The sequence below is a fragment of the Chaetura pelagica genome, unplaced genomic scaffold (genome assembly GCF_000747805.2).
Source record: "Chaetura pelagica isolate M959 unplaced genomic scaffold, ChaPel_1.0 scaffold37, whole genome shotgun sequence".
NCBI lineage: Eukaryota > Metazoa > Chordata > Aves > Apodiformes > Apodidae > Chaetura > Chaetura pelagica.
In genome coordinates this window covers 5950592-5969624 of record NW_009954567.1, presented here as the reverse complement: position 1 = coordinate 5969624, position 19033 = coordinate 5950592, and the positions used below count along the sequence as shown (strand labels likewise).

General features: G+C 38.4%; 2 protein-coding genes across 2 annotated transcripts in view; both read right to left on the bottom strand.

Annotated features, from left to right (window-relative positions):
- The window catches only part of CCNB1 (cyclin B1), a 4647-nt gene extending 3966 nt beyond the window's left edge, over positions 1-681 (bottom strand). The window contains exon 1 of the mRNA XM_010005416.1: positions 625-681. Coding sequence (XP_010003718.1) covers positions 625-681 — 57 coding nt within the window. The remainder of the gene's footprint in view (positions 1-624) is intronic.
- A 1688-nt stretch (positions 682-2369) lies between these two features.
- SLC30A5 (solute carrier family 30 (zinc transporter), member 5) lies at positions 2370-18635 on the bottom strand. The gene is made up of 14 exons (XM_010005381.1): positions 18574-18635; positions 17217-17302; positions 16016-16103; positions 13177-13264; positions 11883-11959; positions 10565-10735; positions 9696-9984; positions 9098-9306; positions 7879-8036; positions 7608-7737; positions 5905-6130; positions 5373-5599; positions 3410-3538; positions 2370-2817 (listed from the first exon to the last, which is right to left on the bottom strand). Exons 1-14 carry the CDS (start codon positions 18625-18627, stop codon positions 2647-2649), a joined length of 2103 nt encoding a protein of 700 aa, XP_010003683.1. The 5' UTR covers positions 18628-18635; the 3' UTR covers positions 2370-2646.
- Between the last annotated feature and the right edge of the window lie 398 nt (positions 18636-19033).

Below are 19033 nucleotides of genomic sequence, written 5' to 3'. Positions count from 1 at the left end.
GCATGCGGGGCCGAGGGCGCTGGGACCAGAGGTGCCCGCGAGGCCTCTGTTGAAACGTGTTCTCAAGCTGCCTACCTCAAATAAGCTCCCTGCAAGCAGCTGGAGACACAGCCGGAGCCCTCCATTTATACCGACTTTTTCTTCACATACTTTTCCTGTTTCCACCCTAACTTATTTAAACAGACAAGTCAAGATGCACTGCATAACATTATTGAAAAACATTTATTTTTTCCTCATTGTAAACACAGATACTGCTTGCTGCCAGATGTACAATACATAGCTGCAGTTTGTCTTAGACTTTGCTCTACCTTTGAAAGTGTTCTCTTCCAAGTTCAACTCTGCATACAACCAAGTGACTAAACTAAAAACTCCCCCACCACAGTATTTATCAAAATATAAATAAATTTGCCTATATCAGTGATGTGAAAACCTACTCTCACGGAACAGTTTCAATTGACCTTGCAGGGGGAAGTCCAAACCCTTCTTTGGAGGATTAGTGCCAGATACGGGCTCTTGTTAAATGAATTTGTGAAAGATGTTTATTGCCATTGTCTTCCTGTGAAGGTAGCCAGGAGAAAGTGTGTGCACACTGAGTAACACACAAAAAGCTGTCACATGCGTTACGGTGCAGGTGTGAACTTGCTGCGTAGTACCCAGGTATGAGCTGATCTTCACTGTCATGATAAATCTTACGCAGCCCCAGCCACCTCAGTTTGTTCTGGGTCCTATTGCTAGCAGCTGAAGTAGGAAATTAGCATTTGCTCAGAGAGAGCTGTGGCAAGCAGGAAGCTAATGATTTGGAAACAGTCATCCTCCTTTTCACCTGCCCATCACTATGGGGCCAATGCTCAGTTTGGTGAAATGCTGTCGGCTCCAGTACAATCACCTCAAATATGAGCAGCACATACACAACTGACCTAAGGCTTCAGGAGGAGGCAACCACTGCCAAAGGCATAAATCAAAAGAAAACAGGCTCAAGCTTTGAGAACTCGGCTGGTTCTGCAGTGCTGTTCTGAGAAATGAGGGACAGTGATTTGTGCAGTCAAGCCTCACCACTTTATGTAAAAGCAATATGACTTTCACAGATTTTCTGACCACAGTTTTTCAAGTCAGTCCTGTACTGCAGATAGTGTTTTAACACAGGATGGGAGGAATAGAAAGGAATATAAACTTGTTTTAACAGCTACAAAAAAACTGTGTAGTTTGTATAAACAGTCCCGTCGGAAGAGAAGCAGACTTGCTCAAGGACATTTCAAACCACGTCACTGGTGAGTTTGTCCTGATAATGTAATTCCCACAGGACTGTCCTCAAATTCCAGTAAGATCAAGTGCAGCCTTTATAATGACACTCAGGTACTGATGCTAAGTACCCAAACAAGTATAACAAAATAAGACTGCCGTGATACATGGAGTGATGAAAAGATATACTCATGCTTGCTAACCACTGAACTGATTTGCTGAATTCCAAGGAAAATATTTCAGGGCTTCAGACAAGACGAAAAGGGTGCACAGGAAGACTGTAAAGACTCTCACAACATACATTATTACCCTGCTGGCAGGTTTTCACTAAAGATAGAAATTTGTTTTCTTTGCTGTATTCAGACCCCAACATGCAAAATTCTTTCCAAAACACACTATTTCTCTTTCCAGTCAACAAGTCTCAATTTACAGTTTGTTTTAGCAACCTGCCAGGTTCCTGAAAACTGGGCAGTTTTGATTTCTAAACCTGGTCTGCTTCCCTGGGTAATATACAAAGGTACTTCTAGCTACAGTACACCTGCAGCTGTTTTACGGTATTAAAAAGAAAATAATGTAAATGACAGAGTAACATATTTTAAGAAGTAAAGTTCAGCTTAGTGCTAGGATGCTCAATGATTAATTACTTCAGGCATTTGCAGTTATTCATACTAAAAGTAAAAAAAAAATAAAAATTACAAGAGTGATTTTTTTTTATTCTGAGTCTTCCCAGGAAACAGAAAAGTGTCTCCAAGTTTTTCCCCTCCATTTCTCACTGTTAACCTGTGGATTTCTGTCCTTGAAAAAAGAATTTGATATAAATCTATAATGATAGCATCTATTTGCTCTGATATATTAAAATAAAGTTTAGAAATCAGATTTGTATGCTGAGACATAATATAAAACCTGTATACTTCTATTATCTAATAAAGTATGCAAAGACTTCACATCGTATTTTACTTTCCATAATAAATGGGTAAATTTTAATTCAAAGCGTCTCATAAACTGTGTTTGAAAGAAAAATATTCTTCAGTTGATCGTGCTTGCATGCCAATATGAACTAATTTCCCATTGCTAACATTAAATTATAATGATGTTCTATACTTAAGAGAAAGAATGCAACATATCCATGCTCGTCCACAAGCTGCAAGAGTTCTGTTTAATAATCAAGCACAGAATTTAAGAATTCAATTATTTTCACATATGCAGCAAATAATCAAGTCCATCTTTTTTCCTATATAAAAGCAGATTGATCCAATTTTAATAAAGATAGTATGCTTAAAAAAAACCAAATATATAATACATTTGTTTCTGTACATGTATGTGCAATATCCCCTGACAAAAGGTAATACGAATATGGAATCCTACAGCTTCACCACTTACACCTTCTTTGGTGAACACAACTTTGTATCACATGATATAAGTACCATCTTTGTAGTATTTCATGGATTCCAGTTGCTGAGTCATTGCAAGGACATCTTGAAACCCTGTACTGAGTCCCGACATGTGTTGAAAATAAGCTTCCTTCTCCACTTGGACAGTTAGGTTGTTTACACCAGCATCTTTCAGAATTGCTGTAACCTGAAGGAACCAATATGGTTAACATTCAATTAGACTTAGGTGCCTCTCATAGCAACTTGCAATTTTTTGATTTTGAAATACTGTAGATTAAAAAACATCATCATAAAGAATTCAATTTTCTGGAAAGTGAAGACTAGCTTCAGAAGGTATGGCTTTTGCAGCTTCTGCACAATGGGCAATTCTCAGTGTCTTGCATAAGGAAGCAAGTATGTTTTTAAGGAAAAGAAAAACTGAAGGCAGACAGGTATCAGTAAGCCACTTATAAACATGATTAGAAGCCAGACTATTTTGCAGCATGAAATCCACCCCATACTCCTATTCTCAGAGCAGATGTAGTGCCACTTTCAACACTGAGAGAGAAACACCCAGACTTTTTGTTGTTGTTTTGGTAGATGTTTTAGAAAACAACTTCACACAACTAATTCCAAGCTGGCAGTGAAGAAGAAATACAGGATTACAGACCAGTTCTTAGACACCAACTAGTGATTATAAAAAGAATCACAAAAAGCCTCTTCAAACTTCAGTCTATGACTGAGAAAGGGCAAAAGAGCAGGAAATTAAGGCATAAAGGTCTAAAACCCCTGCACCTCACCTGCTGTACAATTCGCTGTTCTGTCACATCTGATACCACTTGCACGTGTATTGTACCCGCCACAACACTTGCAGAGTGACACCAAAAGTGAGGATCTCTGTAGGATATGACTCCTTCTATTTTCTGAATCTGTAAAGAAATTAAATGAGCAACAATTAACTTAAGAACACATTTCAAACGTGTGTATTTACATGGATATTGGTGGCAAATACTTCACTAGGAATTGAAGCTGTATAGCAAAGCAGATTTCCAGCTAAGTCATACATAGAAATACATAGCACTAAAAGGTCACCTTGCTACTAATGTCAAAGACTAGAAGCTGGAAGTCAAACTAAATTAAAACCCCAGCAGAATCTGATGCTACATAGGGTGAAAAAAACCTCATTTAGGGTACAGATCACATCAACAGACAGACCAACCAGGTACTTGCTTGGCATATAACCATTTCTAGGCATCTGATACTTCATTAGTCAGGTTAACCAGCTATTTAGCTATCATAGCTGGACTTAACTCAGTTCAGTTTATTTTTTTGAAACTCGTATTTGTACTGGGTCTGGCTGGGATGGATTGAACTTTTTTCACAACAGTCAGTAAGGTGCCATGTTTTGATTTTATATGTACCCAAACAAGTTTGATAACGGACCAATGTTCCACCTATCGCTTGGGCAATGTGAAGGCTTTCTTTTTCTCACTCTGCTATCACCCCAGTGAGTAGGCTGGGGGTGGGCAAGAAGTAGGGCAGGGAAACAGCTGGGAGAGCTGACTCACACTGGCCAGAGATACTGCATGCCATGTAACCTCATGCTCAGCAATAAAATTTAGGGTAGAGGCTGGGGGCTTTTCTGGCTTTCAAGGTGGCTGTTGCTTAGAGGCTGTCTAGGTGTGAGTCTGCCTGTGGAAGGTAGTTGTTTTTTTTCCCTCTCCTTCACCTCTTAAACTGTCTTTACATTGCTCCTTGATTTTTCCTGCTTTTGCTCTTCCCATTCTCTCCTCCCACCCACTGCCAGTGGTGGTGGTAAAGAGGGAGTGAGCAATCAGCTGTGTGGATGCCTAGCTCCAAGCTGGGGTCAACATACAGCAAGAATATTGTTCTACTGTGCTGTGTTTTTTAAAATGTTTTTCCTATTATGCTGTAGTGAATTGCTCTTTGATTGTTTTAACCAAATAATTCCTTTTCCCTCAGTCTCCCTGAATTGCTTTTTGTCTTTCCTCATCAAAAAGTGAAACCTCATTCTGCACTTCACTTTCATTACAGAAGTCTCTCCCAGCCAATTTCCATTTATTCTTTTCTTTCTCATGCAGACAGGAACACACCTGCCCCCCTACTCACTGTCAGGACACCATCAGTATAGTCTTCCCTGCTGCCCCTAGTTGATGGCATCATCAAAGAACACGTAACTACTTCTTTGACAGGGAGGGGTTCTCCACACTAAGGTCTGCTCTACAATCGTGGGCAGGAACTTCATATGAGCTAACAGTGAAGACTAAGTACAGCCAAAAAATAGATACTGTACTGCAGCAGCCAGGAAGAGAGAGAATGGACTAGGATGAAAAAATACTTAAAAAACCCCAGTTTTACTTTTGCCATCTCATCTACCGTGACTCAGCATGCCCTTCATGATATGGACAAACAAGAAAACCTACAATTATCAGCTCAAGGTATAGTCCTGTGGCCTGAAACATCCCTATCAAGTTTAAAAAAGGCACAAGCATTTAGGAATTGCTACATTTCTTAGTACCTTTCCCACAGTGTTGCCATACTTGTCTGAAATTAACAACTTCCATCAGTAGAACTGCTAATCCTACCACATCTCTGCAAAACGGATCTAAATCAACTTGAGACATGAAGTTGTTTTAGACAATGGAAACTGTCAAACTGAACTACCTGAGCATAGTAATTTTTATTAAAAGCAGCTACAGCTTTGTGTTTGTATACAAAAACATTTCCAATTGTAGTTCTGACCTTTTCTAAAGCAGCATGCAGGTCCTTTTCCTGTTCTGGAGGTATCCTCAACAAAAGCACTTGACAGGCATCCTTCAACAGAGGGATAACACTAAGAAAAATCAATGTAGCAATAAAAAGAGAGCACAGTGGATCAGCTATGAGCCATCCAAATTGCTGGATAAATATCGTGGATACGATAACACCCACACTGCCAAGAGTGTCTGCTAACACATGCAGAAAGACACCTGAAAATAAAATAAATCGAGTGATTAAGTTGAGCAGTCCTGTTTAAAATACACCTATATGTTCAATGAAGGAAATACAGTAGGGCTTCTTACATATAATAAACACTTCTCAAGGTGAGAAGAAACTATCTGCCTAACCAGGTGCAAAATTAAAACAAAACATTTAGCTTTTCTAATGTTTAAATGGCTGTCAGATCACTTCTGGAGATTTTCAGAATGATACATAGTACTAGGTCTGATTCTGAAAATATTCCAAGTCTGCTGGAAATCATACACATAATTACAATACAACAATCTGTACTTGCCTCTCATATTGGTATTCATGCCTGCTCCAGAAGACCCATGGGAATGTCCATGGCTGTGACCATGGTCACTGTGGGAATGGCTGTGCCCATGGCTGTGGCTGTGCCCATGGTGAGAATGGCTGTGATCGTGTGAGTGACAACCTCCCCGAGAAGCCCCATGGGAGTGTGCGTGGCTAAAGGCACAGATGCCAACCAGGTTCACAATTAGCCCTCCAACAGAGACTGGCTGTGAGAGGGAGAAAAGCTGTTAACATCACATCTCCCCAGGTTTGCAAGTCTATTTTCTAGAACTAACCCTTGCACACCTAATGAAAGAAAACTGTGGAAGCCTAAACATCAAAAAGATTACTTTAACATGGACTCCTCATCATATTCCTTTCAGTATATAAGCTGGTTTAAAAGGAATTTTCTTCCCCTCCCCAGAATAGTCCATTTCTCCCCAACCTTCCTAAAAACCCCACCTAATAATCGCCACCAAAATGCAAAACCCACAAATCCACAAAGTACCCACAAATCAGGACAAAATAGCAAATCTAGTTTTAGGAAGGAGTGATTGAGTTTATTTACTTTCAAAAAGAGACAAACTGGTCTGAATACAAGCTTTGCTCTGTCTACATTAGCAAAAAAAACCAACTGTATGTTATATCTAGGACATGCACACTCATCTACGATTGTACTTATCTGAAGACAGCAACTACTACTCTCTTGGTTAAGCTGTGCTTTTTATCCGTCTGCCTATTTTTCTAATCTTCTCTTGAAAAACTAGCAAAGTGTAAGAATAATTCCAGCTAATAAATGAGCTAAGCAAGTCCTACTCAGGGATTGTAAGTCCTTTCCTTGGCTATGCAGACTGTGCTCATGTACAGGGGGTAACCCTTCCCCCTCAAGAAACAAAATCAGTAGTGAAAATGGATCAAATATGGAAGATTAAAAAAAAAAAAATTAGAAAAAAAAAATCAAGCCTCAATTCCAGCAGTGTACATTTCTAATTGTGCCTACAGAAAAATCTTTGTTATTGAAGAGAGCATGAGAACCCAAGTTCATGTGTGTGTGTGGGAGACAAAACAAGTGAAGCTGGAAATGTGAGAAATGAAAGCTTGAATTTGCAGAATTCCATTTAAAAAAAAAGTTTGAAGAAAATTAACTACTACATTTGAATGAAAGGGGATGGAATCTTGAAAATTGAAGCAGGTAGCCCCTGAAGAAGCTGTGGAAGGTAGAAAGACAGAGGTGTAGTCAAGATCAGCTATGCACAGCTTCATGATTGTTTATGCCAGAGTAATGCAGCATAAGGTTTTGAATTCTGGCTGATTTTTGAGGTTTCTCAGAGGCTAACACAAAAGTCCTTTCTGTAATAATCACCACTGGTATACATAACAGCAGAACTAGATTTTGTCTGGTATGGATTATATTTTTACTATCTCTTACTGTAGAAAGGCCACTATCTAAAAATCTTAAAGCTGTAACATCTCAGAAAGAATTTCAGTGTAAATGTTCTAATTAAATTATATTTACCCCTATATATTTTCGTATTTTAAAGCTAGATATAATTAGGATTTTAAAATCAAGTTTATGTTAAAAAGGCACAGTTTAGATATCCTGATTATACAACTTAAGTCTCCATTTTGTTTTTTTTTAAATTAAAAAAATAATGAAGGACCCATTAATGCCAAGTAACATTCAAACAGAAAGACAAAACTTACAGTTAGCATGTTTGTATCTATATCTGGAGGATCCACGAGTCTGGCCACTGATTCCATGAAGACAAAGAAAGCAATTACCATCAGGAAGAGGCCATTAATAAATCCAGAAAGAATTTCTACACGTCCATACCTGAAAGCAAACATACGTACTTTTGAGGGTGAAGAATGGGTATTTGGAACAAATGTCAAAGTTATAACAAAGTTATAATATATTTGATACAAATAAGTAGAATGATTTTTAGAAAGTCCTTAAAGAACGTGAAATACATACCCATAGGAAAATATGCGAGTTGCTTTCCATCGTGTCATCAAAGCTGCAAAAAGCCCCATCACTAATGCAGAACAATCAAACAGCATGTGAAATCCATCAGAAATAAGACCAAGGCTATTGGTCCATACTCCATAAAAAAGTTCCACAAAAGTGAAAGCCTAAAATGAAAGAGAGTTTGAATTTTCCCTCAAACATTAACTTGTAATTTTAGTGTCTTGGTAGCTAGCAGGAAAATCTTCTCATATGACACTTCACAGTTCTCAAAGGTACCATTCAAAGTATTTCTAGATCATTTCTCTGTCCTCCAATGAAACAAAAATAATTGATACTTTCCAAGTCTATCAAGAGGCATTTTTGAACCTACCCTCCCCAAAAGCCTTAGACCTAAGAAAACAATTCTCCACAGGAGATTTAAGGGTTCATTTAGAATTTTGCACAGATAAAGTTTTAAGCATTTTGTCATTAAACTATGTTAACAATTCTGATCTGATCTATTATTAGTATAAAAGCAATACTGTCTATACATCTGCTCTGTACAAATTTCTTTCATCAATTAGCTGTGTTAAAATCCTGTGAATCAGTTTTGAGATGGGTACACAAGGAAAGATTTTTAACACATTTTCCCTCTGTGATTTGCTGTTATTAACTGATCTGCCTATACACGTTCCTTTTCCATCTTCACTATTCCATAATGGAATTCCTTAAAGTTACAATGGATACGTGAAGTTTCTTCCTCTATTTTCTTGGATAATTGACAAAGAACAAAAGAGAGGTTTTTGCAAATGAGGTTCTAGCAATCTTACTTACTGCATGATCTTCTCCTGTTCGAGAGAGGCTAGAAGAAAAACCAGCCTACTCCAAAAGAACACTGCTCACTCTCACACTTACTCTTTTGCTGCACCCATCCTCAAAGGCCTTTTCAGTTTCAGCTTATCTGCTGGTAACATTGGGCTACATCAGTCTTAAACATACCATCATACAAGTATTTCTTCACTGATTTAGCACTTACACATAGAACTAGCGCCACACTGTGACAACAAAGTGACCTGCCACTTACTGGAACATTAGCATACAAATCTATTTTAACACTCCACCTAATGGAACTACTCTGCCATTGCTTTAAAGCCAACCAATCCGAGGAACCTTTTAAATAGTAACTCTTCGTACTGTACTATTTATGTACTAGTCTGATTTGGTTTGAAAAAAACCAAGCACTTACCAGATTTAGGCACAAGAAATAGAAGATCTGCCTAGAATCATACTCCTCAAGGATTTGTTTCAGCGACTCCTTAATAAACCGCGGTAATGACTGAGAGCTCTGCTGTAACGCATCACCCATGAAGTTATAGAGAGGTGTGCCTTCGGGGGAATAGCCAATAAGGGTACCCTTCTGCCCTTTCCTGGAGGGGGAGGACAGGATATTGGCAGCTGCAAGGAAAGTATTGAAGTTTTTGTTGCTGTTTCTAAGCTTCACAGCTATTTAATAACATGACTAGCAATCCAAAACTATTTAATAATTTGACTAGCAATCCAAGCTTACACGAAATTTGCAGGCAGCAAAGTGACAGTCAATTTAATCTTGAGGCTTATCATTAGATTTCACTGCTATGTAAGATTAGATCATCACTTCCACAACAGATGTACGTCATTGTTCTTTTTTGTTGACAATCAGTGAAAGAGCACAAAGCTACAGGCCCTTCTTATTAAAAATAATTTATAAAAGCTCATCCAAAAGAATTCTGCATACATCCATTTTATGTTTGGCTTCCCAGTCACATAGACAATGGATTTATTAAAAGATAAGGAAAAATACATACATAAAATGAAGAAGACAGCACTGACTACAACCCCTCCAGAAAGAACGTGCTCTGTGCTTTCATGGTGTGGTGGCTTGTTCATAGCTCTAAGCTGGTCTGTGATTGGATGTGTCCAAAAGTTGCCAAAAAGCAGTGCACTAATGAAAGTAAGAAAGGATCCATATCGTGCACATGTGGAAGCTTCCATCTTGACAGAGCATATGGACTCCACGTAGAAATCCAGGATCACAACAAAAAAGATGACTGTTATGAAAGGCATGATGAGAGAAGACCAGGATGCTACTTTACTCTGCAACAAAAAATACCTTTCAAAGAGGACTGCTCACCATTAGACACGATTATATACAAAGCATCAAATCTAGTTCACTTTATTACAAATATTTAATTCCAGCTACAGAAAGACACATACAGTTTGCAAGCACTACAGTACTTTATTTTAAATAAGGTATTTTCACATGTTTAAAAGCAATGCCATATGCGAAGCCATGCTTGCAATGATCTGCTCTTCCTAAGCATGTCTTCAAACCACAGTAATTTCTCTCCAGGAATAAAAGAGCCCTGTATTTACACAGACATTATACTTGTGCAATGTTAGTGTATGAATCCAGGATATAAAATCTGAGCTGGAAAGTTGAAATAAAGTTATCACACAAAAAAGAAAATTCAGGTATCTTGCAGATATACAAATAACAAAATATACCAGATATACAGAATCAAAATACAGAGGAAATATTTTCAAATAGGGCTTACTAGAAAAATAAAGATGGCAACTTGGGTCATTTTGAAAATATTTTAAAGGAAAGATTTAAATTTCAATTCACAAACAGAAGCATACAAAAACCAATTTATTTTTATACTTGTTACCTTACCTCTGTTGTCAGAGAGAGAACAATGACCCACGGGCACAGCAGAAGGACAGAAACAAGGTGAGACAAAGCTTGAAGACGCTTGGCTCCACCTACATCTACGGATAGTTTCCGGGAAGCTATGTGAAAACCAACCTTACAGCACAAAGCCAGCACCAGGAGCAGTACTCCTCCCTGGAAACATGGAAAGAACACGTTAGCCCTTCTTGAGAGTCACATCCCTCACTCCAAACAAAGTGACACTTACATGAAAAAGTTTAATGTGCTTTCCAACTTAACAAAAGCTAAAGACAAGATATTTCCTCCATTTGTTACTCTAGCTAAAAACAGTAAGATAGCATACATGATTATACCTCAGCACTATTCACAACAGGCTGATATGATTTGAAGTTTAAAACTCCCAGTGGTGTTATCTGCATAGATAAGCCAAGAGCTGGTAGTGAAAAGCACATGGAGAAAAAGAAAAATAACAGAACTAAGCTTCCTACCTTCCTTTATTAAAAACATCTTAAAAGTATATATAAACCTCAGAAGTGTCATGTCACCTTGGCCTCTAACCTTCTTATAACCTTTTCATTAAGTTATCTTTAATCACACTGTATCATGTATCTTCACAATATTTTCTTTCCAAATTGTTCTATAAATGAATGACAAGATACACACTGCATCTCATATCCTTCAGATCACACTTGTTTTGCACACAGTTAACCAGTCTCTCTAACATTTGATTTACTTTTATACTAATAAGCTGGTCCATATATATTTTTTCCTATTTTAGTCTCCATGCATACACTTTAGTAAAAACACTAAGGTAGCAGAACAAGTCAATCTCATACAGTAAGATTTTGATACTGTTACTCGTGCCACCAGCTATAATGGGACTATACCACTGAGAAGTATCAGGATCTGTGGCTTCAGATACAAGCGTCTAATGTGAAGGAAAGACTGGGGAAAGATAAAGACGCAATAAAACACTGACCTTAAAAGTGAGCAAAAAACGTATTGTATGAAAAGCATTATGAGCATCCAGAACAATGATGACAAGGAGTACTTGATAATTTTAGTGAGACATCTTAGGTTACACATTACAGCAAAGTCCTTATCAGCTATACAAGCTGAATACGGTATGGCTTGGCTTGATGCACTGGAGCTGCTTGTACTCAATCAAGATGTAAAAATTACACTGCTAGTTCAGTTCCAATACGAGATGGGATGTTGAAATTTTTTGTTTTAATTTAGGCTTGGATTAGCTCTGAGCTGGTTAAATTCTTACCTACAAAACTTAGGTAAATACTATCCTACTAAAATGTAAATTCTTTACCTTGTGATCTGCAACACCCAGGAAAGCAATGATTGTATATAGAACGTGGGTAAGAGCACTGTCATGATGTCCTTCAGCTAAACAAAAAAAAAAGTTAAGGAAGAGTTTCATGTGATGATTTTTTTTGTTTAAGAACAGGCAGATACAGCAGAAGACTATAGGAAGCACAAGTAAGCAAGCTGAGCTTTAAGGTTTGTCAGATCCTTAAAATTTATGAAAGATCAAAATAATTCCACAGAAAAGAAACATTTGAGAATACTTGGAGGAAAAGCAAAAAGTATTTTAAAACACAAGAATATAGTCACTGTTAAAATAGTGCACAGTAGTAATGATATAGGATTTATATTAATTTTGGGAACCAGACTTAAAAAATATACTCAACAGCATTAGACATTAGATTGCTTTTTCACTGAAAGCACTAAAACAATGAGGTGTCTAAAACCTGATCTCATCTCTATTTTTTGAGTTTCTAAATACTCAAAGTTCAGAAAAGAAAGATTGAGAAGCACAATCCAGCAAAGATTAAAATAATGATAGCTTTTTGGAAAACTAGTAGAGGGCACTTCAGCAATGGATTTACTCACTGAAAACTCAGTGGATTAACCCACGCCATTCCTGAATATACCATTTGCACCTGTAATTCTGTGTTTTCATCCTTCTTCGAGATAGTTTATTTTCCCTTTGTTTGTTTCTACTGCCCATTCTTAAGACATACCACTTTCTGTCACTACACTTCACTGCGATGAGAAGACATGTTAAAAACTTACTTCAGAATCACTTCAAATTACCTAGCAGTTTTGAAAGCATGTTAGCTAGTTTCTGTTGGTGGTTTGCAATGCACTGTAGTTGGTGCCATTGCCAACTATTTCACATCACTCTCCAGTTTAGCAGATGAACTAAGACTACCACATTTGCAAAAGCACAAAGCCATCTTCAGACTACCAGTCAGGCTGTCAATTATGTACTGCACACACTCAGGCTACTCAGTCATTATGTTCAGAATATCTAAAAAAAAAATAATAAAGAGAGCTGATCAAAAAAGCTTCTAGCAATCCTGAGTGGTCTGATATATGTAAACAGACAGGAAACCTTTAACTACAACTTAAAATCTTAGCTGTGTTTTAAGTTATCGAAGTAGGCAATGCCATTGCTCTTATGCTATAATATTATTGACAAGTGAGATTCCTATTAAAAAAAAAAAAGCAGGCATATTTAATTCAGTGCATTCAACTTCACATTCTCTCTGCTCCAGTAGCAACAGACACTTGCTTTTACACACAGCAAGAAAGGATACGATGTTCTGCTATTTTAGCCATGAGGTCATCATTATCAAAAAGTAGTAAGCAGATGACTGCTATGATGAAAAATGCAGCACCTCTTGTCTGTAAGAAGAAAACAAAACACCGAAATATTTTTTAAATATTCTGTAACAGATTAATGTGAAAAGATCCAGTCCCCTCCTCTCACTTTCTGATCAATATAAGCATATTTTAGTTTAGTAAAAAAAAATAAGGAAAAAACCCATTATTTTGAAAAAGTGATCTGACAATTGTAATTTTATACTTATTCCATTTTTCAGATTTAGCAGGTAACTTGGGGCAAATGACCACTGTAATACACCAGAAACCTGTACTTCTCAAACTTCAAGTGTTTTTACTTCTTTCTTCATGTTTCTGCCTGCCAGCATTGCAGTTACTTAAGCCTGATGATTTAATACTTCATAGCAACAAGAAGCTACTAACAAGATTAAGTAGACAAATTGTTGTATTTTTTCTTATGGAAGATAAAGGCTAAACACAGTGCTAAGGTTCTTTGGGAAAGCAGAGCTCTGCAGTGCTTTTGTAGAAAGGGACAGAGGCACCTATGAAAACCCAGCTCCCAGCGCTTTCACCACCCTGATTTAAAACCCTGCAATATTGGTATTCATTATCTTGGCAAAACACTGAGCTCTACAGATAAAAGCTTCTACTAGAATTCATCTTCTAAAGCCAAATACAGTTATCCCATTATCGTTTTTGATAGTCAGCCGACTTCTTTATGCCACAGCTCACTTTATAAAGCTGAAACATTCAGAAGGCAGCTACTGCTCCCTTGTTTCTGCTGCCTTAAAAGATGCAGCTTAGATGCCAAGCACAGCTCACTAAGAGCCAGACTGACAATCTCTCTGAAGCTCTACTTTTACCCTTTGGGTGGATGGCTGGAAAAACAAAATGTATCTTCTAGGTGAAAAGCTTCATGCTGGATGCCCTATGCATCTCAATTTGAGGGGCCAGGGTAGAAAGCCAGATCAGATGACTCTGCTATTCACTCTACAGCCATCCTAAAAAGTGATTAGGAGACTCCAGCAGCAGTTACAAGATAGAGATTGCAAAACTCCCAGTCAGAGGTGGCACCAAAGTCAGACTTGCTCGTACTCCAGAAGTACTCTAGCCTCTGGTATCTTCCTCCAACTATCACTGATTTCAAAGGACAATGTCCAAGACTGCTAGGTGCTTGGATAAGCTCATTTTTTTTAGGGCTGATGAGACAGTCAGAGAACACCTTGCAAAACTGTGCATAATAGGACTCAAAGGGTGTTTCAAGTATCGAAATCTGGTTAAGTGAAAGACTGGGCCCAAGCATTCAGCACATACAGGCTCATGCAGACATTAAAGTCCTTAGAGAACTTTTTAAGAGAAAAAACCGAAAGTATTTTAAAATCTACAGACACTAAGAGGCTAGGTAAGGATCTGGAGACTGTATTGCTGGAGTTGCATGCTTAAAAGTCAGGACCACTAGAGTGGATAAGGAACTGGCTGGATGGTTGCGTCCAGAGGGTAGTGGTCAATGGCTCTAAGTCCAGATGGAAAACAGTGACAAGTGGTGTCCCTCACGGGTCAGTGCTGGGACCAGTGCTGTTTAATATCTTCATTAATGATATTGACAAAGGCATCGAGAGCACCCTTAGCAAGTTTGCTGATGACACCAAGCTGGGTGGTGTGGTCGATATGCCAGAGGGACAGGGGCCATGCAGAGCGACCTGGACAAGCTAGAGAAGTGGGCCCAGGTGAACCTCATGAGGTTCAACAAGGACAAGTGCAGGGTCCTGCATCTGGGCCCTGATAACCCAAGATATGAATACAGGCTGGGGGAGGTCACACTTGAGAGCAGCCCTGTGGAAAAGGATCTGGGGCTACTAGTGGATCAAAAGCTGGACAGGAGCCACCAATGTGCAGTTTCAGCCCAGAAGGCCAACTCCATCCTGGGCTGCATCAAAAGAAGTGTGGCCAGCAGGGCCAGGGAGGGGATTCTGGCCCTCTACTCTGCTCTGGTCAGACCTCACCTGAATACTATAGGTCTAGCTCTGATGCCCCCAGCACAAGAAACATGTGGACCTGTTGGAACGTGTCCAGAGAAGGGCCATGAAAATGATCTGAGGGCTGAGGCACCTATCTTATGAGGACAGGCTGAGGGAGTTGTTCACCCTGAAGAAGAGAAGGCTCCAGGGGGACCTCATAGTGGCCTTCCAGTACCTGAAGGGGCCTGCAGGAAAGCTGGGGAGGGTCTTTTTACAGGGGCTTGCAGTGAGAGGACGAGGGGTAATGGTTTTAAGCTGAAGGAAGAGAGATTTAGGTTAGAGATCAGGCATAAATTCTTCACTATAAGAGTGGTTAGACAATGCAACAGGCTGCCCAGAGATGCTGTGGGGGCTCCATCCCTGGAGGTGTTCAAGGGCAGGCTGGATTGAACTCTGAGCAGCCTGGTCTAGTGGGAGGTGTCCCTGCCTATGGAGGGAAGTTGGAACTCGATGATCTTTAAGGTCTCTTCCAACTAAAAAAATGCTGTGATCCTGTGACATATGCCCTTTTGCCAGCTGGAACCCATCACAAAGAATACTGAAGTACAAAAATAATTCTCAAGGTTTCTTTCTACCTAAAATCAGAAAAACTTTTCAGACATCTGCTATAGATCTCCAACATGAAATTTTAGTTTGAAATAGTACATCTTATCATGTCAGCACCAACTACACCAGAAAAGAAAAAGGGGCAGCTTCTACGACTACAGGTGTGAAACACTGTTTGTTCTGGGTAGAGACGTATACAAATTTATAGCATTCAGTGTAATTTACATGTAGTAAAATATATTTTAAATACCTTTGCTGGTCCTCCACCTGAGCTTGTGAACAAGACACTAAGGAGTGATAACACAACCACATCACTGTGCTCAAACAGCAGCAATGTCCTATAAAAAAGTGAAATAAACACTTCACATTGGCTTACAAGTTTACCTCACAAGCTTGAGAAACATTGTTTCAGCTAAAATTCAAGGACACAGCAGTCTATTTATTGTGTGATTTCAACAGCAAGTTTAAACAACTGAAAAAGATAAATGCAAATCTATTTGCCTTCATCAATAACAGATCTAGCTGCAGACGGCTACACATATTACAAATCGAAGAACTTCCTACCTCAACGAACAGATTACTCAATTTATATGTTAAACTGTACTTCCTTTTAATAACACAATAAAATACTAACTTGGCTAAATACAGAATTACTATTGCTATTACCATACCTCCTCTAAACCAAAGTTTCTGGCTCCCAGAAAAAAGTGATCCTATTCTGTTGTATTACATCCTGTTTATTGAGGTGTTGATGGTCTAGCAGTTTATGCAACCTGAGAACGTCTCAAATGATGAAAATAGGAAATTCTAACTTGCATGCCACCTCCTTTGGACAGCAAAGGCTATATTGGCAGCTTTCCAAAGCAGTACAAAGCAGTACAAAGTAATAAATGCTGTCAAATTTACCAAATGCTTCTGCCATTCTCTGCAAAGCAGTGCAAAATGCTAAGGCCCACGCTAGTGGTTCTGTTTTGGAAGAACGTCAGCATCCAGAAAAGCCCTACAGTATTTCTGATAGAAATTCTATTCTTCTCAGGTATATGGAACCCTGTGTAGAGGATAAACCTTAAATTTCATAAAACATATCATTTAAGACTTTACCTTCTTCTCTTTAATGAAAGATTCTTTGTAATACAATAATCTTCTTTGGAAGACTACTGTTGTTATTTTATATTTACTCAGTAATGCTAACAAACATCACAAGTGGTTTTACCCAAGTATATGCACTAATGCAACCCAATTCCAAGAGAACACAGGCATGCAATCAGATAAAGCAGTGTCCTGCAACAAATGCAGAAATTCATACTGGCCACCCGGATATGTTTTTTTTTTGTCATGGCATGGGCCGACAGACAGAAAACAAAGAACAAAGGAGAAAGACAGGGAGACATGACAAAAAATTAGCTTAAAAGAGAAAACATTATTTACAGCAAATATCTAAATATATTTACCTTAGTGGTCCACAAAGAGTAAGGCCAAAAAACCACAAGAGTGAAATGATACATCCCACAACAGCATGCTTAAAAATTTTGATCCACTACAAAAGAAAGGTATTTTGTTATGATTTTTCCACAGTTTCAAAATTCATGTCCCATTATTAGCATTCTTTTAGCACAGTAGCAGCAGAAATAGAGGGGAAAACAAGTTTTGCAAAATTTAGAGAACAATTACCTTCTTACCTGCTTTGCAAGGCAACTAAGGTTTGTTTGGACATATCATGAAGCAGAATCACTGATTTATTTTCTACCACAGTTCTAGATTCCATAAACTCTAAGTTCCCTCTTAACAAAATGCTTTAAAAAAAGCTGAAAAAACCAGACCCAATTACCTTTGAGGATGCTGTTTATTTTGTAATCTATTTTATATATCTGATAAAAATATGTGGGACTAGATAAAACACCCAAGACTAATACTGTAAGTCTGCAAATATTTATGCACATATTAAATCTTTCTTCAGGAAGCAGGTCATAATTTAGCTATTCAATACAATACTATTTTTGAATGCAAGTTTTTGAAGAAAAAGATTAATTTTGGAAATACATTAATGGCAAAGTGTCCACAACAATCGTATCTTTAAAATCCAGAATTTAAAAGAAAAATTTGCAACAGTGAAACCATAAATGGACAGATTGTTCTGAACGCAAATGAAATATTTGATTCATTCCTGTTCATTCTACATGTCTAATCATGAAAGCAGCTGATATCTGATTCAGATTCCCTCCACTTAGCACATAAACTGGTAACACTGTGAATGGATCAAGCTTTTACACAGACAATTGTATAAAACTAAGCTAAATATGGAGCAGGCAAAGAAAATTTACATCCTACAGAACAGCAGATTCCACTCTGGTCCTTCTCTAACTTCTCAGGATACTGGGAACTCAACACAGGTCTGACGAGCAGTTAGACTAGCCCCTCATTACAAGGCACGACGCAGAAAGCACTCCTTTGGCATAGGGCACATGACTGGGCCACTTGGACATTCTGGCCATCCAGAAACTGCCCTTCTGAACTGATGAAGTCAGCTAAGTAGACTAAGCTCTTTTTGAAAAGCCAGTCCTTGAAACAGAGGCTTGTATGGAGCCAAGGGCCAGTCTTTTCTCGATACGCCCAAAAGGAGCTGAAAAAACTTAAAAATGCCAATAGTTCTTTTAAGCACACTAGGCACAAAGTTAGGTACACACTTCTGGGAATTGCAACCGCATCTTCCAAGTGGAGTAACCTTTGTTCCACCTTCATTTTTGGGAAGAGCCACATTGTCAAGAATATCTACAAAGACATGCATCACTATTACATATGCCAACTCACCTGACGCTTAGTTACCACTTTTCCTGAAGAAAGTGGTTTTTGAAACAAAACCATAAAACATGCAGACCTGTTAAAAGGAGAAAGTTTTCATTATTAGCAGCCAGCTTTTCATTCACACCAGTGCTAAATAACTAGATTACTCCCATAAGGCTCAGTCTCCTACATCACTTTCTCTACATCTTCCATTAAAAGGCCACAACAACCACAGTCACTGGTTTTATTTTCCCTGCTGCACTACACGCATCAGATACCAGTAGAAAGGTGATGACAAGCGAATGTCACTTCTGTTCAACTTTAAATGCAATGCAAGCTCTTCAGAGAACGGCTATTAGGAAGTCTTCCTGTGATTTACAAGAACCACAAAAACTGACCTCAGAAGTTTTGAGAAGAAATACCATTATGTTTTTTATCAGCAAGGTATGTCCACCCAAAGGCTGATTCACATATGGAATGCCAAGTC